Source organism: Apis cerana, linkage group LG2, assembly GCF_029169275.1.
Source record: "Apis cerana isolate GH-2021 linkage group LG2, AcerK_1.0, whole genome shotgun sequence".
In the NCBI taxonomy this organism is placed as follows: Eukaryota; Metazoa; Arthropoda; class Insecta; order Hymenoptera; family Apidae; genus Apis; species Apis cerana.
The window spans coordinates 12,676,502-12,695,814 of NC_083853.1; the positions used below are offsets into that span (position 1 = coordinate 12,676,502).

Below are 19,313 nucleotides of genomic sequence, written 5' to 3' on the forward strand. Positions count from 1 at the left end.
GTCTCGGCGTGTTCGCGCCTGAAACTGGACGGGGACTGGAAGAGGTACTACTACGAAACACCGTACAATCTAGCCGGGGAAAGAATTTTTCCAGAGGAGACGCCGCGCGTTTCGCTTCGTGTGACAAAATTGTTCACGCGCTCCGATGGAAAATTCTACTTCCCTTTTGAATATGTTTTCTATGTTCACGAGAAAGAGAGAGGGAGAAAGAGAGAGAGAGAAAGAAAGAGAGGGAGAGAAGGGGAAGGGACAGAGAAAGAGGACGAATGTGGGAGATGGGAGCCAAGAGCTGGAAGAAAATTGCACGATGACAACTGGGGCGAATCCTTTTTCATTTCTGTCCTTTTTTTGTCTTTTTTCCCTTCCTTCTTTTTTTTTCCTCTTTTCTTTTTTCTTTTTTTTTTTTGATACGACCCATTGGAAAGTACCGCTCATTTTTCGCAGCGTAATTTTCTGCCCGCGCTAAAAGTGTGAACGCCCAGTCCCGCATTGTTCGACTTTTCACCCCTGGTAAATTAATGATTCGAATTCGTTTCCCTGCGCGACTCGTCCCGGCTTAATCGGGTGAAACTGTTGCGAGGTAGAACGCGATTCACAGCCTCGGCGTGCCATTCTCGATCGACCAGCGCCAATCGGATTTGGTGATTTTCACTTAACGTCGCGACAAACGTTTCTCCCGATTTTCACCCTCAACGGCAAATCGAATTCGCGCCGATTTAATCGATCGATCAATTTTCTCCACCTAGAACCGGATCTCGCGAATAAAGAAGAAGAAGAAGAAAAAAAGAAGAAACGTGTACGCGTTTTACTTTCTACCCTTTGCTTTTTTTTTTACTCTCCTTAAGGGAACGAAGATGAAATTATCAATCTCGTTGTCGATAGTGATTCGTTGATTCAATGTCGATACTTTCTATCGAGGTGTTGCGAAAAGAAAAAAAAGAAAAAAAAGATGGAAAATTTACGCTTCGCCCGTGTCATTTGAAATCGAAAATTGGACATTGGCGATCGGGATGGTGGTGGCTCGTCCTCTCGGGAAAAATGTAAACGACGCGCGACACAAAAGCCCGCGAACCTTGTAAAAAATGTATCTTCGTTGGAAACGAATGGAATTCGTCCTCTCGTTGGAGGACAATCGCGAGGGTCGGGAAGGAACGAAAATAACGACGACCGTTGCACCGCCATAAACGAATGCTTCCGATTAGAACGCAATTTCCGCGTTCCGTTCGTAAAAAAAAAAAAAAAAAAGATTTTTAAAACGTTTCACTTTCCGAGAGGAGGAAAAAAAGAAAAAAGATCGCTGGCCTGCCGTATCGGTTTCGATCTTTCATCCCCCTCTCGCCTCTTTATCAATTTTCATCGTGACTCGGCTCGAACCATTATCTCGATCGTTCCGCGCGCCTCCTTTCGACGAGTCGTTTCGAGGAGGCAACGACGTTTCCGTGACAGAGCTCGATAGCGTGGAAAAGGATGATCGAGCCGGTGATGGCCGTCCACCGTGCTATGCGTCCGCTGGTTGGTTCGTGACCTTGGCCACTCACGAGCCACGATCGCGAGTCCGGATAATGGGACGCTCGAAGGGGTAATAAGATAAAATTCCCGATCGGTTGGTTAACCTGGAACTGGATCAGGATCTGGATCTGGATTTTATATCGGATCTAGATTCTTCTGGTGGAGCAGAGAATCTCCTGGTGGATCGTGTCGTCAGGTGAGCGCGGGGAGATCGTAAAGAGTGGCCGACCAGTGGACTCATTGTCAGTGGTATTTCCAATTGGCCCGTTGCGATCTCTCGCGAGGAAACCGGTTCGACGACCGGCTCTCTGCCTTCGACGATCCCTCTCCTCCCCCCTCTCTCTTGCTCTCTCTTTTTCTCTTTCGTTGCCCGCTCGCCCGTTGCCTCCTCGACTCCAGCCGCGAGTTACCTGTCGTCCCTTCCTCGTCTGCATCGCCTCGTCCTCTCCTTCTTCCTCCCGCTTGGCGAACGTTCACGTTCCACCTTCCTCGCGCTGGCTACTAGTCTCTACGTTGCATTTCAGTGTTTACGCGGCGAACTGTACTGCGACTGCGAGGATCGAAGGACGAGTACGAAGCAGCAAGCAAGCAGGCAGGGCAGCCAGGCAACCGTTTCTGCCCGTGGCCCGCTGCGGCGTTTAACCTCTGGACAGAGATCGTAACCAACGCATCCGGTTTGGGAAGAGAATCGAAGGAACAAGTGACGCGGTGGTTCCAAGCGCGTTTCTTCCAAGCACCGACATTTCGATTATTATTTGGCCAAACTTTGAGGCGTGGAACGAGAAGTCGGGCAGCGAAAAACATTTGGAAAAACTTGTTTCTTTCGTTCTTCGCTCGGTCGATGTACAAACTTTTCCCCGGAGCACGAGTGAACGTAACGCGGGGAAGATCCTTCTTCTACCTCGTGGAAGAGGAATGGCGTGAAACCTCGGCGAACAACGGTCGAAACCAAACCTTTGTTTCTTCCTCGGTCTTCTCGGCCCATTTGCGAGATTTTCTCGCTTCGATCCGTTCTCGGAAGAAAGGATTCTCGGACAACGAGGATGGATGTACAGTTCGACGTTGGACGCGAAGCCACTTTGCCGAGGAACGCGTGTGCCAGGAGAATCGAGATTTAAACGCCTCTAGCCGACCTCTCCTCTTTCTTCCGACAACTCGTCAACCCCAAACCAATCTTTATACGGTTATTGACGATTTCCCCCTCGACTCGCGTGTACGACTCGTGCGACTATTCGCCTCGAATATTCAGTGTTCTCGATCGGCGGCACCGAGATAAAAGTGCGCGGCTTAGTGTACGATCGCGATCGATCGCGACTCGAAAGTGTCACCGTCGGAGTCCTCGTTTTCGTGTTTTTCCGTTTCGACCATCCCAAGATTTCAACGATCGAGGAGGAGGAGGAAGAAGAGGAAGAAGAAACTTTCTCCCCCCTCCCCTCCCCCCTCGAAGAGATCCGTTTCCTTGGAATCGGTCCCCTCCCAGAACGCGGCAAGAAAGCGCTTAAAAGCTTGATTAATCGCGCTTCGAGGCAGACTGGTGACCGGTGCACGGCAACCATGCATCGGTCGGGTTGTGCCGCTCGCTCCAGAAACAGCGGAGCGAACCTCCTTTCCTGTAAAAGAGCCGATCCTGCGCTAGGCCACCCTTCCCTACCGATAACGCATCGAGGACGTTGGCACTGTTAGAGGAGAAGAAGAAGGAAAAGAAAAAGAAAAGGAAGAAGAAGAAGAAGAAGAAGAAGAAGAAGAAGAAGAAGAAGAAGAGGTTGGAGTGAAAGGTGGAGAAGGCAGAGGTGGAGGTGGAGAAGGAAGAGGAGGAGGAGGAGGAGGAGGAGGAGGAGGGGGAGGAAGAGGAGCTGGAGGCGAAGGGAAACGATTATTCGACGAGAGACGAAAACGTGAAGGATCGGTGAACGTGGGAGAAAAACACAGGGTGGTAGTTGGGGATGGGAGGGAGGGTGGGTGGGAGAAAGCGAGTCGAAGAAACGGAGTGTTGTACACCGTTTAGTATTTGACCGGTCGCGATTCGGACGACGTGCGAAAGCGGTGGTGCGCGCGCGCGCTCCCTGCAACGATACGGCATACGTAATATGCCGAGTGTGTAGTCGGGAGAGGTGTGCTGGCGAAGGAGAAAACTCGATCTTTATCCAGGATATAGCTCGAATCCCGTGGTATTCAAGCGCGTGGTGGAGTCGCGTGCTCCAGGTGTTTCGTGTTCGATAGTCATCGTCGCGTTGTTATACGTTTGGTAAAGTGTAACGAAACTTGCTGTATAATCGCGCGTGTATCGCGGCTCGAATCGGCATCGTGAACGCGTGAAACTGTTGGTGTACGCGGTTCCTGTTGTCCGCGCGTCATGACCCGTCCCGAGCTCTCGAGCTCGCGAGCGAATGATAGGCAACGCGAGCAGCACGGGCCAACATCGCGATTTCGATGATATCCTCGATCGTTTCGCTTGTTCCTCGCGAGAAGAAGGAAGCAGAGACGAAGCGGGAGGAGGTCGAGTTTCGTGACGTGTTCGGCGGATATCGAGATCGCGCGTCTGACATCGAGATCGATCGAGGATCGGATTAGAAGGGCGAACGACGGGCCATCCGCAAGAGGCCGGGCGAAACTCGCCAACACCATGGATTGGTGGTTGCGGGGACGGATTATCTACACCTACTCGTTATGGGTCGTGTTCAAGGCAGCAGCGGTGGGCGGTATTTTCGGTGAGTAATCTCGCTCCACGCTCTTTTCCCTTTCTTTACGCCTTTGGCGGTCCTTTTGTTCGCGAGTGCAGGGAAAGAGATTTGCCACGTGCTAATCCGCTGCCACGATGCACGCTCTTTGACACGCGATTACGTTATGTTCGAAATACCACGTCCTCGGTTCATCGCACTTGTCAACTCGTCGTCGTGTCGTGTAACACGCCCACTCTTTTCCATTCCGCTTCCATTGCGGTGGAAGGATTGCGGTGTTCGCGTTACACACAGAAACCGGAGTTGCCTTTGTCACGTTTTCTACGCGGAATCGTTCGCTCCCCAACCTTTTTAATTACCTTTTGCAAATTACGCGGTCCCTTTATGCAACCGAGAAACTAATTTCAATACCCCCGATGAATCTAGCCATCCGAGGTCCTTGGGTTTCGATATTCTTCTAAAAAATTTCCTCGAGCCGAGGAAACTTGCGTTCTCAGGATAATTAACCGTTTCGCTCTCAATTTCTTTTCTTCGATCGCGTTTCACGCGGCGAAGCAAATGAATCAACGTGAAATTGCTCCATCGACTAATTATTGTGCCTGTACCGAAAATTCTATTACACCGGAACAACAATGATTTGCTACCGCTGGTAAATTTAAGCCAGCTCGAAAGAAGGTTTTTCCGATAATTGGAAACACGTCCAAAACTGAGACCGAAGCGCGTCATTCCCGAGGCGAATTTTTTTTTCTTTTTTTTTTGCGCGCGCGGTGACTCGCGAGAGAGCCTATTTGAAAAGGCGGACGGAAAAAATGCGCGCGGTGCACAGTATAAACACAGCTGGGAGGAGAGACGACGTTGTTGCATGAAACGCGACTCGAAATTACTTTAACCTTTTCATTGCCGTGTACAAGGCACAAAAGCCCGCGCCCGCTAGTCAATGACTTCGGGAACGCGTACACGGCCACGGCTAAATTGAACACGTAGCATTTTTTATGGATTACTTCCGGCACATTCTTCGCGCCACAAAAGAGTGGCATCGTATTGCGCGTGTAATTCACTGTTAGCGGTGGCGCCGCCTGCGAAATAAGAGAGCGAACGTTGAACGTAAATAAAAGCCACCTTTTGTCCAAATGTGAAAACGTGCTCGAGAAACGCCGCTTGTCCGCGCCACTATTCACGCTTTATTTCCATCGCGCCATTTCTTTTTTCTATCGCGGTTTTCGACAGACAACGCGAAAGGAATCGTTTGAAATAAATTGTTCGATCGTCTTACGATCGTATTTTGCCACGTTTGGCACGTGTAATTTTCGATTCGTAGTGCCTTTGGTATTGATTGTGCTTGTGATGAACGATCCGCTACACGAACGTGCATAGACAGCTCGAACAAAGGATAATCTAACCTCATCAACGGCAATTCCTCGTGCATCTGATAAAGGTAACCGTAATGTTCGTAAAACGTTTGAACGTCCGTGAAACGGTAAAGTTTGAAACAAAAGTTTCGAGCGAATTTCGTTTTAAATAACATTATCTTTAAATATTCGGAATAGGGAAAACGTACGTTCACGTATCGTGTAACAATTTCGTGGAAAATATTTCTCGCCAAAGGACATTCCTCTTCGAAGGGCGAATTAATGAACGTAATGAAGTTTGTGTTAGCTTGTCCGCAGCGAAACTATCAAAATTGTTATCGAAGCTGGCTTCGTCGAATCTCGACCATGATAATCTATTATCTCTAGCCTCGGCGTGCAAACTCGTCGCCATAAGAGTCTTTGGAGTTACCAACTATCGCTTAACTTTTCACGACAGCACCGTGTTCACCTGATCGAGCATATTTGTCAATCCATAGGTGTACATAGCACGGATAGGAGATCATACCTCCGAGTTAATCGCTAGCTTACCGCTCGAAATTAATTAGTAACCGCGGTGAACCGCGTTTCGTATGCTTCTAAATGCCTGTTGCCCGTGTTTCGGGGACGATACACCGCAATAACGACCGTTTCTCCGTCGATCGTTTACCGCATCGTGCGCGTGTTTGAATGAAAAGAAAAATTTCTACGCAACGAGCTAATAACCGTTCTATTATCCGATGATATCGATAGATGTTGACAATTCCAACGGACACGTTATTGATTTTTATCCACCGTCATTTTTTTGCTTCAAAACGAAGAAAATGTCGACGATATTTGGACAGATCGGTGATTATACTAATTTTCGAATCATACGTATAATTTAAAATGGTTCAGAGAGACGAGGGTTTCTCTCTCTCCGCGTGTTCACGTCGTTCAACTTGATAAAATTTCCATCGTAGCGACGTTACGGTGTAAATCCTATTCTCCAGATTCTAGTTAGCAAGTCTGCGAGCGGGAGAATTGGAAGTATGTTTCGATTAAAATACAATTAAGCTGGGATTCATAGGCCGGGAAATTAAATTAACATAAATTAGCATCGGAAGCGCACGAGCGCCGTTCGCGCGTATTAAATTTTATTTAAGCGAGGGACGCGGAAGTAATATATATATATATATAATATCTGCGATCATTAATGAACGCGAGTTTCCAACCGTTTGTTCGTCCAATCTTTGTCTTTCGCACAATCGGATGCATTCCCACTACTGAAAACGTTCAACGAATTTGACTGATTTCAAATCAGCTCGAATAGGATTTTTTCCGATAGTATTTCAGGAGTAAGAATGAAATCGATACTAATTCGAGACATCTCTTATTTTCTTCGTCAAACGTTTTAGTATCGTCGCGTGGATAACATTCGTTCCTTTAAGGAATATTCTCTTTTCCCTTCCCTCCACTTCCTCGCGATTTTTCTCGTATTTTCATGAATAAAGAATTTTCAATTTGCACTACCGGAAGGGGACTGTTCGCGTACGTGCGCGAGCGGCGGAATTCTTGGAAGATGGCCGTATTTTTACGCGATAATCAATGTATGAATAGTAAAGCGGAAAGTAAAGTTCGACGAAGAAGAGGTCTCGTGCCAGGGGAACCGGGTCGAATCGATAATCATTGCGTCCTTTCCCCTCCCAACCACGCATTAATCTTGGAGGAACGCGCTCGATTTGGCCAGGTAGAGCCAAGTATTATTAAAATACCCTTTTTTTTTTTCGGTACGATCGCTCGCGCGGATAACCCCCGTGATCGATCCCTTGTAATATCCACGATATGATTATTACGATATTTCGGTTACGAATAAGAGCAAAAACGGATATCACGAAAAAAAACGTGCGTTCTCCGATGATATCGGATTCGCTTGCGTCGCGTGTCATCGTCCATCCGTAAATTTCCAAGTAGACGCGTGAAAACGCATGAATAGTTTTTTAAAAAGTCCCCACGTGCTTTTCCGCTCTCCAATTTTCTCTTTTTTCCTTCTTCTTCTTTTTTTTTTTAATCAAACTATATTTCTATCTTTTCACGACTCTAATAGGAAAGAAGGGTATCGATCGATATTCCCGTGCATCCCAGCTCGGCTGTTTAACGCGGCTCGAGCTCGAGCCGTATCCATCGATCATCGATACCGGATGAAATATTTTCAATATCTCTCGTCGCGGCCGTGCTCGAGACATTGTTTTCCACCTGTGACGGGGAGGAAAAGGTATATAAGGGTGTATCGGTAGCTGTAAATACGTCTTCCAGCCGGAGGAAATCGCAGTAGGGCAGAATGGAAAATGTACTCGGGGGAGCTGACGGACTACGCGCTTAAATCCGGCAATCGATGCGAGCGTCATTCGAGGAGACGCGCGTCGCTTCGTTTTGTTTCTCTCTCGGCTTACAAGGGGCGGACGTGGAAAGGAAAACGGCCGGCTCCAACTATACGTGGACGTGTTACTTTAGCTTCTACAGCGGGAGGAGTGGCGGGGGAGGGAGTGAAGAAGAAAAAGAAGAAGAAGAAGAAGAAGGGGAATATAAGGTACACGTACATCGTACGTGTGTATGGCTGTTGTATCCAGTTCCCCATCGCGCACGATGCGGTGCGGCGCACATTTTTCAATTTGTAGCTTTCGTGACAGCCATCTATTCCCCCGTACGAGTTACGCTTCCTTAAGAATCTCGGGACGAGATAGTATCGACATAATAGCGGTCGGTGATTTATCGGGGATTAACGAGTAATTCATAGATCTCGCATTAGCCTGGCCCGGTGTTAAGCGTTATCGACCGTGTCATCGAGCCGGATAAAGGAGGACGAAGGGGGTGCGGTTAGAGTGTACATGGCTTACGGGCGTGACGTCACGTGAATCGGTGCGAACGTGGATTATTTTCGAAAATTTCGTTTCGATTTCAAGGGGCGAAACTTTCGGCCAGAATTCCGCGATAGATAAATTGCTTGATCTTTTTGAAGAAGCTGGGGGGAGGATAAATGTTCCGAGAGAGCGTGAGAACTGTTGGGAGAAGTTGAGCGGGGCCAGGGGACTTGGCAAAGGATTGAAAGAACATTAAGCCTTATTGGCAACACGTTTCACTCCGTTCCTCTGTTCAAAGTGTTTTAAACGGGCGAAGCGAGAAAGCGTTGAATGTAAAATGGCCGTTTATCATTATTACAAGTATGAACGTTTCTGGAAAATGCACGAATCCATATCGAGCTTCTTAGACAGTCCTCGTGTAGCAATATAAAAACATGTGTATATATATATATCTTTCATCCTCGAAGCATTTTCGAGAGAGAACAATTTTTTCTGCTCGTAATAATGCACTCAATTAACTACAAACGTTATCGATAAGTTAATGAAACAGCTAATATTGCACGTTTAATAACCTAGCACGAATTAAGCTTCGTGTTGTTCTCAACTTATTAATCGTCGCTCGTATAATTCTCTATTCGTGTTTAGTGGCAGTTGAAAAGAAAAAGTTGAAAGGTAAACGGTGTCACGTTCGTGGCGTGGTGTTAACGCGATACGTCTTTATCCTGGAAATCATCGAAGCGGTAACGGTATGCATTTAGCGACACGAACCGAGAACGGAATTCATAGCGTACGTATGCATCGAATGACGGAAGTTGGCCGGTGGAACGTTCGCGTGTTAATTATCGTAAAGGGTTCCAACCTCGGGGTGGAAATAGGTACACCTTTGGTCGAAAGATGTCTCGTTAACACGTTACTAAAGTCGCCTCAATTATCCGTTGCCCTATTTCCTTTCTCGCCGATATATTCGTCGCGCGGTTTCGTTACGTGGATTCGCCACGTTTAATGCCCCAGGTCAGGGAATTGAATTTAATGCACGCGGCCCAATGGGCGTTTGAGCGATTCAGAGAGGACGCGCCGAAGTTGGCGTGACACCGTGGTAGGGAAACGCGATCGATTTTGTCGCGTAATTGGGAAAGGAGGGGTCGGAAATAAAATTTTCGCGCGACAAATCTGGTTCAAGTGGTTCGACTTTAACGACGCACCGGATACCGATCAATCGTCCATCCCTGGAGAAACGGTTTAACACACGCATACACTCGTTTAAACACGAGTGTCCTGAAAAATGTTACCATCGCAGCACCAGGTGGATCCTATGACCCGTTTCTAAACCTCTCTCTTCCCTCTCTTTCCCTCTCCAAGATATATATACGCGTACTGTACGTCCGCAGCTATTATTAACGCTCACACCCGGTAGAACGGCCGGTTTTAATGAACACTTACCTAGTGAATATCGCGCTGAATGTAACGTCCTCGCGATTCGGTACGTACGAATGGGGTAAATGAACCGTGGAGGAAGAAAGGTCGCATTCCAGAGATAGCGGTACGCGCTCCCTTCCCTCCCCCTCGAATTAGACCTAAGGTATGCGCGTATAAACGCGTGCAGACATCCACTTGTCTATCTATATGTGTCTGTTCGTGTTACTAAAGGGACTTCTGTTCTACGGGAAGAACGCTCACATCTCTGACCCTCTCTCTCTCTCTCTCTCTCTCCTACTCGCGCGTTCGTGTAAAATCGAGTCGGTTGCGAGTGTTGGTGGATTTAATGATGCCGAGTTAATGCATGGGTTACATGTATACGTGTGGATGAACTTGTGTATCCTCCCTTTGTGTGCAGGTGACCGCAAGAATTCGACTGCGAAAAACCGTGATGGCTGGATTTAGGGGGCGCGTTTACCGTGATCTCGTTATTAACGGGACTTGGAATTTTGCTTGCTCGCGTTTCAATTTGTTGTTTCTTGTTCACGTCGTTTTCATCTCTCGGTTAATAGTCAGTCGCTGTCACTATTGTTGACTATTCGCCTTTGGATCAACGGACGGATCGAAATTTTTGAAATTTCGACGAAAAATTAGACGCGGAGTTTGTTCCCGGGAAATTCGAATTCGAAGTATTACACTATTCGTTTACTTACGGGAAAACAAATTAATAAAATATACTTGGAGAAAACTGCCATTAATATTTTCAGCGTAAATTAATAATAAAATTAGAATACGATTCGGTGGAAAGAAATTTATAAATTTTTGAACAGCGTCGCTAATTCGATCTCGTTTTTTTACACTCAGATTTTATTTTCATGCTTACTCTCGTTCCATAATATATTCCTTCCATAATAACGGTGTTTCATTATAAATGACGCAAAGGCCCAATATTTATATATATCCACGATCGATTATTTTTTCTATTTTTTTTTAAATATTTACATTAAAATGTTTTAAATCAATTCTCGAGAGCGAAGAGAACGGAAACGAGCAACGCAGGTGTCTGCTCTCGATATTAATTGAATACCATTTCCTCGCGCGAACCGCTAGATCTTGGCAGCCGCTTAACGCCAATAAGTGTTTAGAAACGTTGGGGCAAGTGGTGAACGCGGAAGGATTGCGGAATCCGCGAAAGATTCGACGTCGTCGACAAATGCGCGAGTCACTTGGAAATGTGTTCAACGATCAGCTGACGCTCTCGCGCCAGTTTCTATTTGATAATGAAACGTAATTATTATCGACATATGTCGACCGATGTAACCTCGACCGACGTAACCTTAAATATACCGATTTTCATTTAGATGGATTTAGGTGAAAACGGCTAAATCGGTTATCATTATTTTAATTAAAAACGCCTCGGGCTAGTTTGAAAACTAGCATTCAATTTTGCGGATGGAAATTGGTGGCGGTGGTGGGAATAAATTCGGAACAAAGTGAAAATTGGACATTCGTGGAAATAAATGTGAAACAGAAATGGAAATTCGAGGACTAGGTTTCGCGATATTCGTCCGATGTTTAACGAGCCTCACTGTCGCGAAAGACGGATCGTGGCCGTGGTACTGGAGCTAATTTTTTCCCCCCTCCCCTCCGATGGAGGACGACGGAACGAATGAAATTTACGATTAGAAAGTAAATCTGTATCGATAAATCGGATCACAGGATATGAAAAAGCGATGGAGGGCGAGAAAGAGAAGAATCGATCGATCTCGTAAAGCTTTTCATGGGATGGGAATTTACACGTAGGTTGTTCTACAGGGATCCAAAAAACGATTAGTCGATAAGTCGATCCCGAGTCGCGTATCGAAGCTGTCAACGTATGGAAACGACGGTTTATTCTCCCCGTCTCGAAAAGTTTCGACATCGTAGAATCGAAACGATTACACGAAACGTACCTCGTCAAACATTTGTCCAACGTAATGGCGTATCGCGAGCAAACGCGACGGCAAGTCAAGCCGCCCGCCTCGCTCGCTTCGTAAAAATATATCGTGCAATATGTAACTTAACCCCGATCGCGAGAGGAGAAAGAAGATCCAGAAGAAATGTTCGTAGCATTTCCAACAGGCACTTGGGAAAATTCGTCCTCCTTCGAGTCGAAAGCTTAGCAGGAAATAGGAGGTGCGTCTTGGATCGAAAGACGAGAGAAAGTCAGAGATAGAGAGAGAGAGATAAGATCAATCATGAGAATCGTCGAAATTGAATTTCTCGAAGGCGATTAGACGGCCGCGTGTGTGAAACGGGAGGCGGAAAACTCGCGGAGGCATCGAGATGGAAAAGGGATCGAGCCGCGGATAACGAAAGGGTGGAAAAGTTGGAAACCGAAAATATCCGGGGAAAACAAGGGCGAATTCCGGTGGGCAGACCACGGAGAACACAGGGTGGAAATGAGTCGGTAATGGTCGAAATATGTCGAGACTTGTGACAGTGAGGTATCGATTCGTGGCCACGGTATCGATGTGCGTGTGTGTATATATATATATATATATATCTCCGCAAGGAGGATGATAGCTTGGCTTTTTGCTTCGGGCCGTGTGTGTGCATGCACCGACCCCGGCGGGGGTCAGTTTCGCGGATATGTCGCGTTTACACGGACGCGTGTACGGCGTGTGGGTAGGGCGCCTTTTGAGAGGAGGCTGCGGTCCCATTTACACACGGAGAAATCGAATGGGTGCAACGCGTAGTATCTGCACCGGCCATGTTCCTATTGTGATCCCATTGTGATCATTTGATCAATAGACGCCAAGTCCGCTGCATCGTTTTACAAGGCGTCACTGGTATCGACAGAACCAGCGATATCATTCCCGATCTTCCATTCGATCTGTCCACTTTTTCGTCTTTCTTTGTTTCTTTCTCCCTCTCCCTTTCTCTCTCTCTCTCTCTCTCCTTTCGCTTTTCTTCTTTCTCCTGTATGAAATTAGGGATCGTATTTCGATCGTGATGCAGATTCTCGGGAGACGAGGGAATATGAAAAAAAGGCTCGTCCTCGAATTTGGGGATCAACGAAACTTTTCCTTTCCTGGGAACCAATCCACTCGATTGGTCGAATCAATCGCCGAGGATTTATCGTATTTGTACACTCTTTCCCATATCATTTCGCTCCGTTACTTTCCTCCACGTGTTTGCCAAGAACTTTCTTGGCCGGTTTCGGGCCACCAATGATTTGCACCGTTTACGAACGTCTTCCGGAGCTAATTTACATTCAGAATTCGACGTTCCCCAGAATTCCTGTTAACGCGGACGCGGTTACGCGGCAAAACGCGGTGGTACAAGGATGTCTTGCCTTTGTCTCGCGGCAACTCAGTTCTGGCATCCGAGGTGGCAAAAAAAAACATCGCTTAATAACGGCAAGACGCTCATAAACGTCGAGCCTTTGTCCTCTCGACGAAACGGAGGATAAAATTCGACAATTAATTCGTAAGGTAAAGTATTTTCGCTGTTCTCCGACCGATTTTTTCCCCTTCCCCTTTTCTTCCTCGTACTCTAGAATTTAATAAACGCTCAAATAAATATCCAAGAGTGCGCCGCCTCGCTTGTCTCTCGTTTAACGATCAACGAAACGACGGTTTCATTTCTTCTTCGACTACTTTTTTGCGGTTCTCCTCCCTCCGGAAGTCCGCTCTTCGTTAGTTCTGCTCGTTATTCGTTTATAGAAGTTCCCGCCGATTTACACGGGGATACGTGTTTCCATTCAGGAGTGGGAAAAAAAAAAAGGAAAAAAGGAAAAAAGGGGGGACGAAAGAGAGGAGCACGAGGTAAGCGAAATTGATGTGCATTCCGTTGCCGACAGTCGTTTCTGTAACATTTTATTCGGAGCGGCGAATACGGAACGCACAAATCATTTCTCGCAGCCTCGAAATCGTGGTGGCGTCTCTTTCCGATTTACACGCGTGTTTTTTTTTTTTCGTTTTCTGTTTCCTTCTTTTTTTTCCCTTTGTTCATCGTGGACTGATCATCGATTATCGAAGTTTATCGAAAGCGTCGTTTCAATTAACGCGAAACGCGCATTTTATTTTTATCGATGGATGCCGATTCCAATCTGGGACACGTTATCTCGCCTCGCTTCTGTTCTCTCTCGATTCGGCTACCTGTAACTCTCAAATTATCGCGAGGATGCTGTCGCAACTTAACCCGGAAATATCTCGTAACGCGGCGAGACCGGCCCAGTTGTTCATGGGGGATGGCGGACAGGTCATCCGACGACCCATCGCGTTTCCACTCCACTCATTGTAATCGAACGATCCGCGGCAAAACATCGCAAACCAGCCCTTCGCACGCCACTTGTATTTCGTGTCCGTTGTGCGTGTAGGGAGGGGAACGCTCTTGTGTCGACTGATTTTTCGAGTGGTGCGCAGCGAGGGATAAAAACATAGCCGACGAATTTGGGGGTTGGATAAGCGGATAGACCGGACGGCGCCATTAGAGATTGGTGGCGAGGCGAAATACATTTTCGTAATAGGATATATCCGAGTTCGAACAGCTCGGGTAGAAAAGTTGGCTTAAGCCAGTGCATCGAGTCGCGATGTCGATAGATTCGTCGTAATTCTCTTTTGCGTTTTTTTCTTTTTTTCTTGTTTTTTGATCAACTCTCGCGCATACATCGAATCGAAATTATCGCGTTACGCCATCACTAAGCGCGAACGTGTTCGAGAATAAAAATACTCTCGAGAGTATTTTTTTCGGACACCGTTATTTAGAACGATCGTCGTACAATAATTTTCACTTTGCACGCTCAGCGACGGAAAAAAGGAAAAAGGGGGAAAAAGGAAAAATAAAATCCGCGGAGAATCGTGGTGAACGTGGAGAGGGCTTTGGACATTGAACTTATCTGGACCGTAAGTAATGCGGAGCGTAACGCGGTAATTAAAATCGATCGTTAAAGCAAACTGGAAAGTCCAAAGTCTTTGGTATCGCCGCACCGTGGCGGAAACTGTTGAACGGCAACGTCGCGTCGAATCGTTTCCACTTCCTCTCCCTTGTAGTCTAATCTTTCATGCAAAGTGCACTGGTGCACGGCTCTACGAGGATGCTAGCTTTCCGCAATCATAATGCCCTGAAATGGTCGTGCAACGCATGCCGAGGGAAACCAACGGGATGGTTGCGAACGGTCTCTGCCCACAATGGAAACTTTTGCCTATCCTGTAGACGCGGTATCGAAAGGCGGACGTGAAAAAGCCGAAACGTACGAGCCTCTCTGGAAAATTGCGGACCGCCACAGGGTTTTAAAAGTACCCGAGGGGAGGGAAAAAAAGAAGAAAAAAAAAAAAAAGGGGGGAAAAAAAGAAAAAGAAAAATTCTTCGCTATCTGGAACAAACGATTCCTACTACCACTGCTAATCCTGTTTTTATTTTCGCTTGTCCCCAATTTTGCCTGGTTAATTAGACGATTGAGAATCGCGACGAATTCGTTTTCCATTTCGAACTCCCGAAGAAGGGAGGTTTAATTTATTTCCGGATCGATAATTGCAGACTCCGATGGGAAGTTTGTTTCGAGGCGAGTTTATAGATCATCAGATCTTCGTTAATTTGAGATAGTCGGGCGAAACTTTCATAGTTTCGACGGTTCGAATTTCAATCTTTGATGGAAGGAGGAGGAAGAACGGAAAGGAAGCTCTCATAAGATGAAACTTTGAGGTTCGTTATTTTTTTTTTTTAACATTCCGCCATTCTTCTCGTTACACTCTTCCACGTTGGTAACCCGATTCGAGCCATTGATTATCGATTACGTAATTCTTCTCTCCTCCAACGCCCCTTCCTAAAAATATCGTTTCTCGATCGTTATGAAATATATTATATGTACATATATATATATATATATACACACATAAGTTGTATTTCGTTTCGTTTGATATTCATTTCGTTTTAATTAATAAATGTTAACATAGGTTGACACCAAATTTAATGTCTAATTAAGAGTGATTAAAGATTCGTCTTGCCGCTAATGAACGAACGTTAATCCTTCCCTTGCATCCATTCGCGCCGTCATTATCGAGAATCTGTCTCCAAGATATTACTAGTTAAATCCCATCGATTAATTTTCAAATCTCGTCACGTATTCGACACACACTATTCCGAGATATTTCTTTTTTCCCTTTTCTTTCTAAAATTACCAAACACTACTTTTATTTTGCGGAAACAAAATTAATTATCTTGTTTTTCCGGAATAAAAACGGAGGCAAAGCAGCGTTGTTGTTTCTTCTTCTCCTTCTTTTTTTTTTTTTTTTGCTTTTGCCTTCGTTCAATTTTTCTCCGATTGAAGAGAAGTTTGCGTTGAAAAGTTGATTGGCCAGGTTCAATCAAATCGGGGAGGAAGGAGGGAGGGGAAGAAAAAGAAGAAGAAAAAGAAGGCGGAGGAGAGAAAAAGGAAAAACGAACAAACGTAGAAAACACTGTTTTGATCGGCATTATAATTTTACACGGTTGAAAGAATAAAAAAACAAAGAGCGAATTTAAGCGCTAACGAAGCGTTCTAAATTTGATTTGATTACTTCTCGCTGGCGCGAGAGATTTTAATCAGCGCCTGCCAATTTTTTTTATACCATAGGGCTGAATATTTGAAGAATCGCAATTAATCGCGATAGGTAACGATTCATTTAGTCGCGCGGTGTACACCACCCGTTGTTCCCGATCCGGCTGTACGACCACTGTGTATGGAAACGTATACGTACACGTGCGTATATATATATATATGTATATACCGATATCGCAATTGTTGCAGTTATTTAAATTACAAATACACGCCATCCTCTCGTGACTTCTGTCCACATATAATTTTTTTTATTGCGCGCTATTCTGCAGCTTATTTACCCGGACACCGAGAATTCAATATTTTTCGCTATCCCCTCCCCCTTCCTCCGCCCCTCCTGTTACAGTTTATTGAATTGTTATTTCATTCCGCCCGATCGAAAATATTTACCCAATTTCCACATTCGTTCGCGCAAGGATTCGTAATCAAACTCGGCCGAACGCTAATTACCAAAGTCGAATCTTCCTCGATAGCGATTTGTTAGCTTTCTCTCCATTATCTTCGAAATTTTCTACTCTCTTTATTTCTCTCTCTTTCTAGCGTTTCGACGTCAATTTGAAATTTCTTTCTTCCATTTTCGCCATTTGGAACTTCACCATTTCCATGGAGAATGAAGAAAGTAAGCAGACAAGAGAATTTTCGATTCCTCTTCTCCCCGTTGGAGGAACAATTTCAGCAAATTTAGAAATACGACGGAACGTCGACAAGGAGTTTCGATGCGTGCCACGTGGCGCAATCGCGTTCACTTTTCCCTTAAACACTCGTTTAGAACCGATACTCGGCTGCGATTCTCGTTATCGAGGCGTTCGAACGAGGCGAAAGGCAGAGTCGAGTGGAAAAAAAAGCTAGAGAGAGAGAAAGGAATGGAGAGAAGTGGGGATAAAAAAGAGCAGTTCGGGGAACAGGAAGAAAAAGCGCGAGCGCTAATTGGTTTCGAGGCCGTGTAACTCGTGTATACACGATCCGCATTCCCTCGTAACCACTTTTCGCTCGCGTGGGAAAAGTCGGGTCGAGGTAACGCGCCTCGACCCGGTTCGAGATCTCGTTCAACCCGAGAATAATTTCTCCTAATTTCCCTGCCACAATTTCATTCTCTCGTCGCGACGTTTCACTCACTTGTTTACAGCGCGATAAAGACGATTCCAGGACGATTCGTAGCGCAGTAATAAAATTTGCCGAGATACGTGCGCGGAGAGTTGTTGCACCACGGATCTGTCACGCAACGTGACGTGACTGTCGGCCTGGACAACAGCCCACCGTTTTCTCGGCTTATCTTTTACAGAGTATCGAGTTACTCTGTTCTCGAAACGTTCGAACCGACAGATGTAAATAGAAGACGCGTATTCTTCACGATCCGACTTCGTCGAGCTGACTTCTCTCACCAGTGTCAACAGGCCGTGCTCATTAATTATACGGAACGGTCGGCTATTTCCACGTTTTCATTGAAATTCCACAGGCATCGGGCTCGATCATTAATTACAGCCCACCCTGTTCGACCCTGTTCGTTGGGCCCGGAGGAGGGAACGTGTCGAGAGGAATTTTTTCCAGACTTGCCAACTTTGCCTCCCTTCCACGTGCACGGCCTAAAAAGCCGTGACCGCCCGACGAGGAAAGTTGGCGAAAATCGCGATCCATCGTCCATCGTAAATAGACGGTGACGAGGATGGCGTGGTTTATGAACCTCAACTTCGATAATCGCGGAGCGCTAGCTCGAGTGACATCGCCGTAAAACGTGCTTAAACACGATCAAGTATATATATATGTACACGTAATATATTCGTCGCATGGAACTGGTTCTTGGAGAATTGAGCGGTGATCTTTACGAGACTGTTAAGTTTCAGTGGCTGTTACAGGAGTATTGCAGGCGAACGTTTCGAAGAAATCGAGGGTATAGAGGGATGAGGGGTTACGAGTGGAGGCCGCATCCTAGTTCTGGCCGGCGCCAATTGCGAAATCGCCGCTGCCTTCGCCGGTCGATTCGGTGAAAAAAAGAAAAAGAGAGGGAGGGGGGACAGGAAGCGTTTTGACAGACGTGTTTGCCAAGTTCTCGCGCCGCATATGACTGTAATCCTGACGAATACGAGGTGCACAAAGCCGCGTATATTCGCGTCCCGCGATTCACCGCGACGAATCTCTTTTTAATCAAACGGTCGTTGTACCCCGAACAATCGCGACAAAGCCCTCTCCCGTGCAGGCTACGCGGCGCGATTTTTGCGTCGCTCAAGGAAAAAAACGCGCGTGCACGCGGATGTTTCGGGGAACCGAGCATCGATAACACCGGCCTCCTTTTTCCATCCACATCTCCACGTTTTTTCCCCTCCCTCTCGCCGCGCTAACGATTCGTATCTCACCGTTCTCTTCACCGTGGTAATTTGCATTTCGAGGACGAAGGAAATATCTCACGCGAGCGCGAGTTTTTCATTCCTTGGACAGAGAAGAAGAAATCTCGCGTGCTCGAATTGCATCTCGAGGAGGGGACGAGCGATATTTAATGATACTTGATGCGCAACGACGAAAAAAGAAGAAGGAGAAAAGGAAAAGGAGATAACTCGTCCGGTTTCGTTCGCGCAATTCGTTTCTTCGGGAGAAAGTTCTTCGTTCCCTTCCGTTTCCATCAGCGAATCGATTCGACTCGATTCGATTCGACTCGATTCGATTCGACTCGATTCACGGCCATCACGTGGTTGTTTATCATCGATTAGAATTCCGACGACGACGATTTCGTTACCGTTTCCCGTTTGAAATTTCGCGAACGAACCGACGATGTGTAATAACGAGCGTAACGAAAGAGACCATCCGAACGATCGATGGGAATGATTAAACGGATACATAAATGCATACGTGTTTATCATAGTCCATTGATTTCTCGGTAATTCGATTTCGCGAGTGATTTGTTTCGCTACACGAATTCGAGCGAAAAAAACCGCTCCCAATGGAATAGTTA

At 46.2% G+C, this 19,313-nt stretch overlaps 1 protein-coding gene across 3 annotated transcripts in view; it reads left to right on the top strand.

Annotated features, from left to right (window-relative positions):
- Positions 1-3,514: 3,514 nt before the first annotated feature.
- LOC108002836 (tyrosine-protein phosphatase 99A) overlaps positions 3,515-19,313 on the top strand; it is a 316,308-nt gene continuing 300,509 nt past the window's right edge. The window contains exon 1 of one of the 3 annotated variants that reach the window (XR_009828850.1): positions 3,515-4,217. Coding sequence is in view for 1 of the 3 variants with exons in the window: in XM_062071332.1 (XP_061927316.1) it covers positions 4,133-4,217 (85 nt within the window). In the remaining 2 variants the exon portion in view is untranslated. The remainder of the gene's footprint in view (positions 4,218-19,313) is intronic. The other 2 variants (XM_062071332.1, XR_009828849.1) reach the window with 2 other exon arrangements.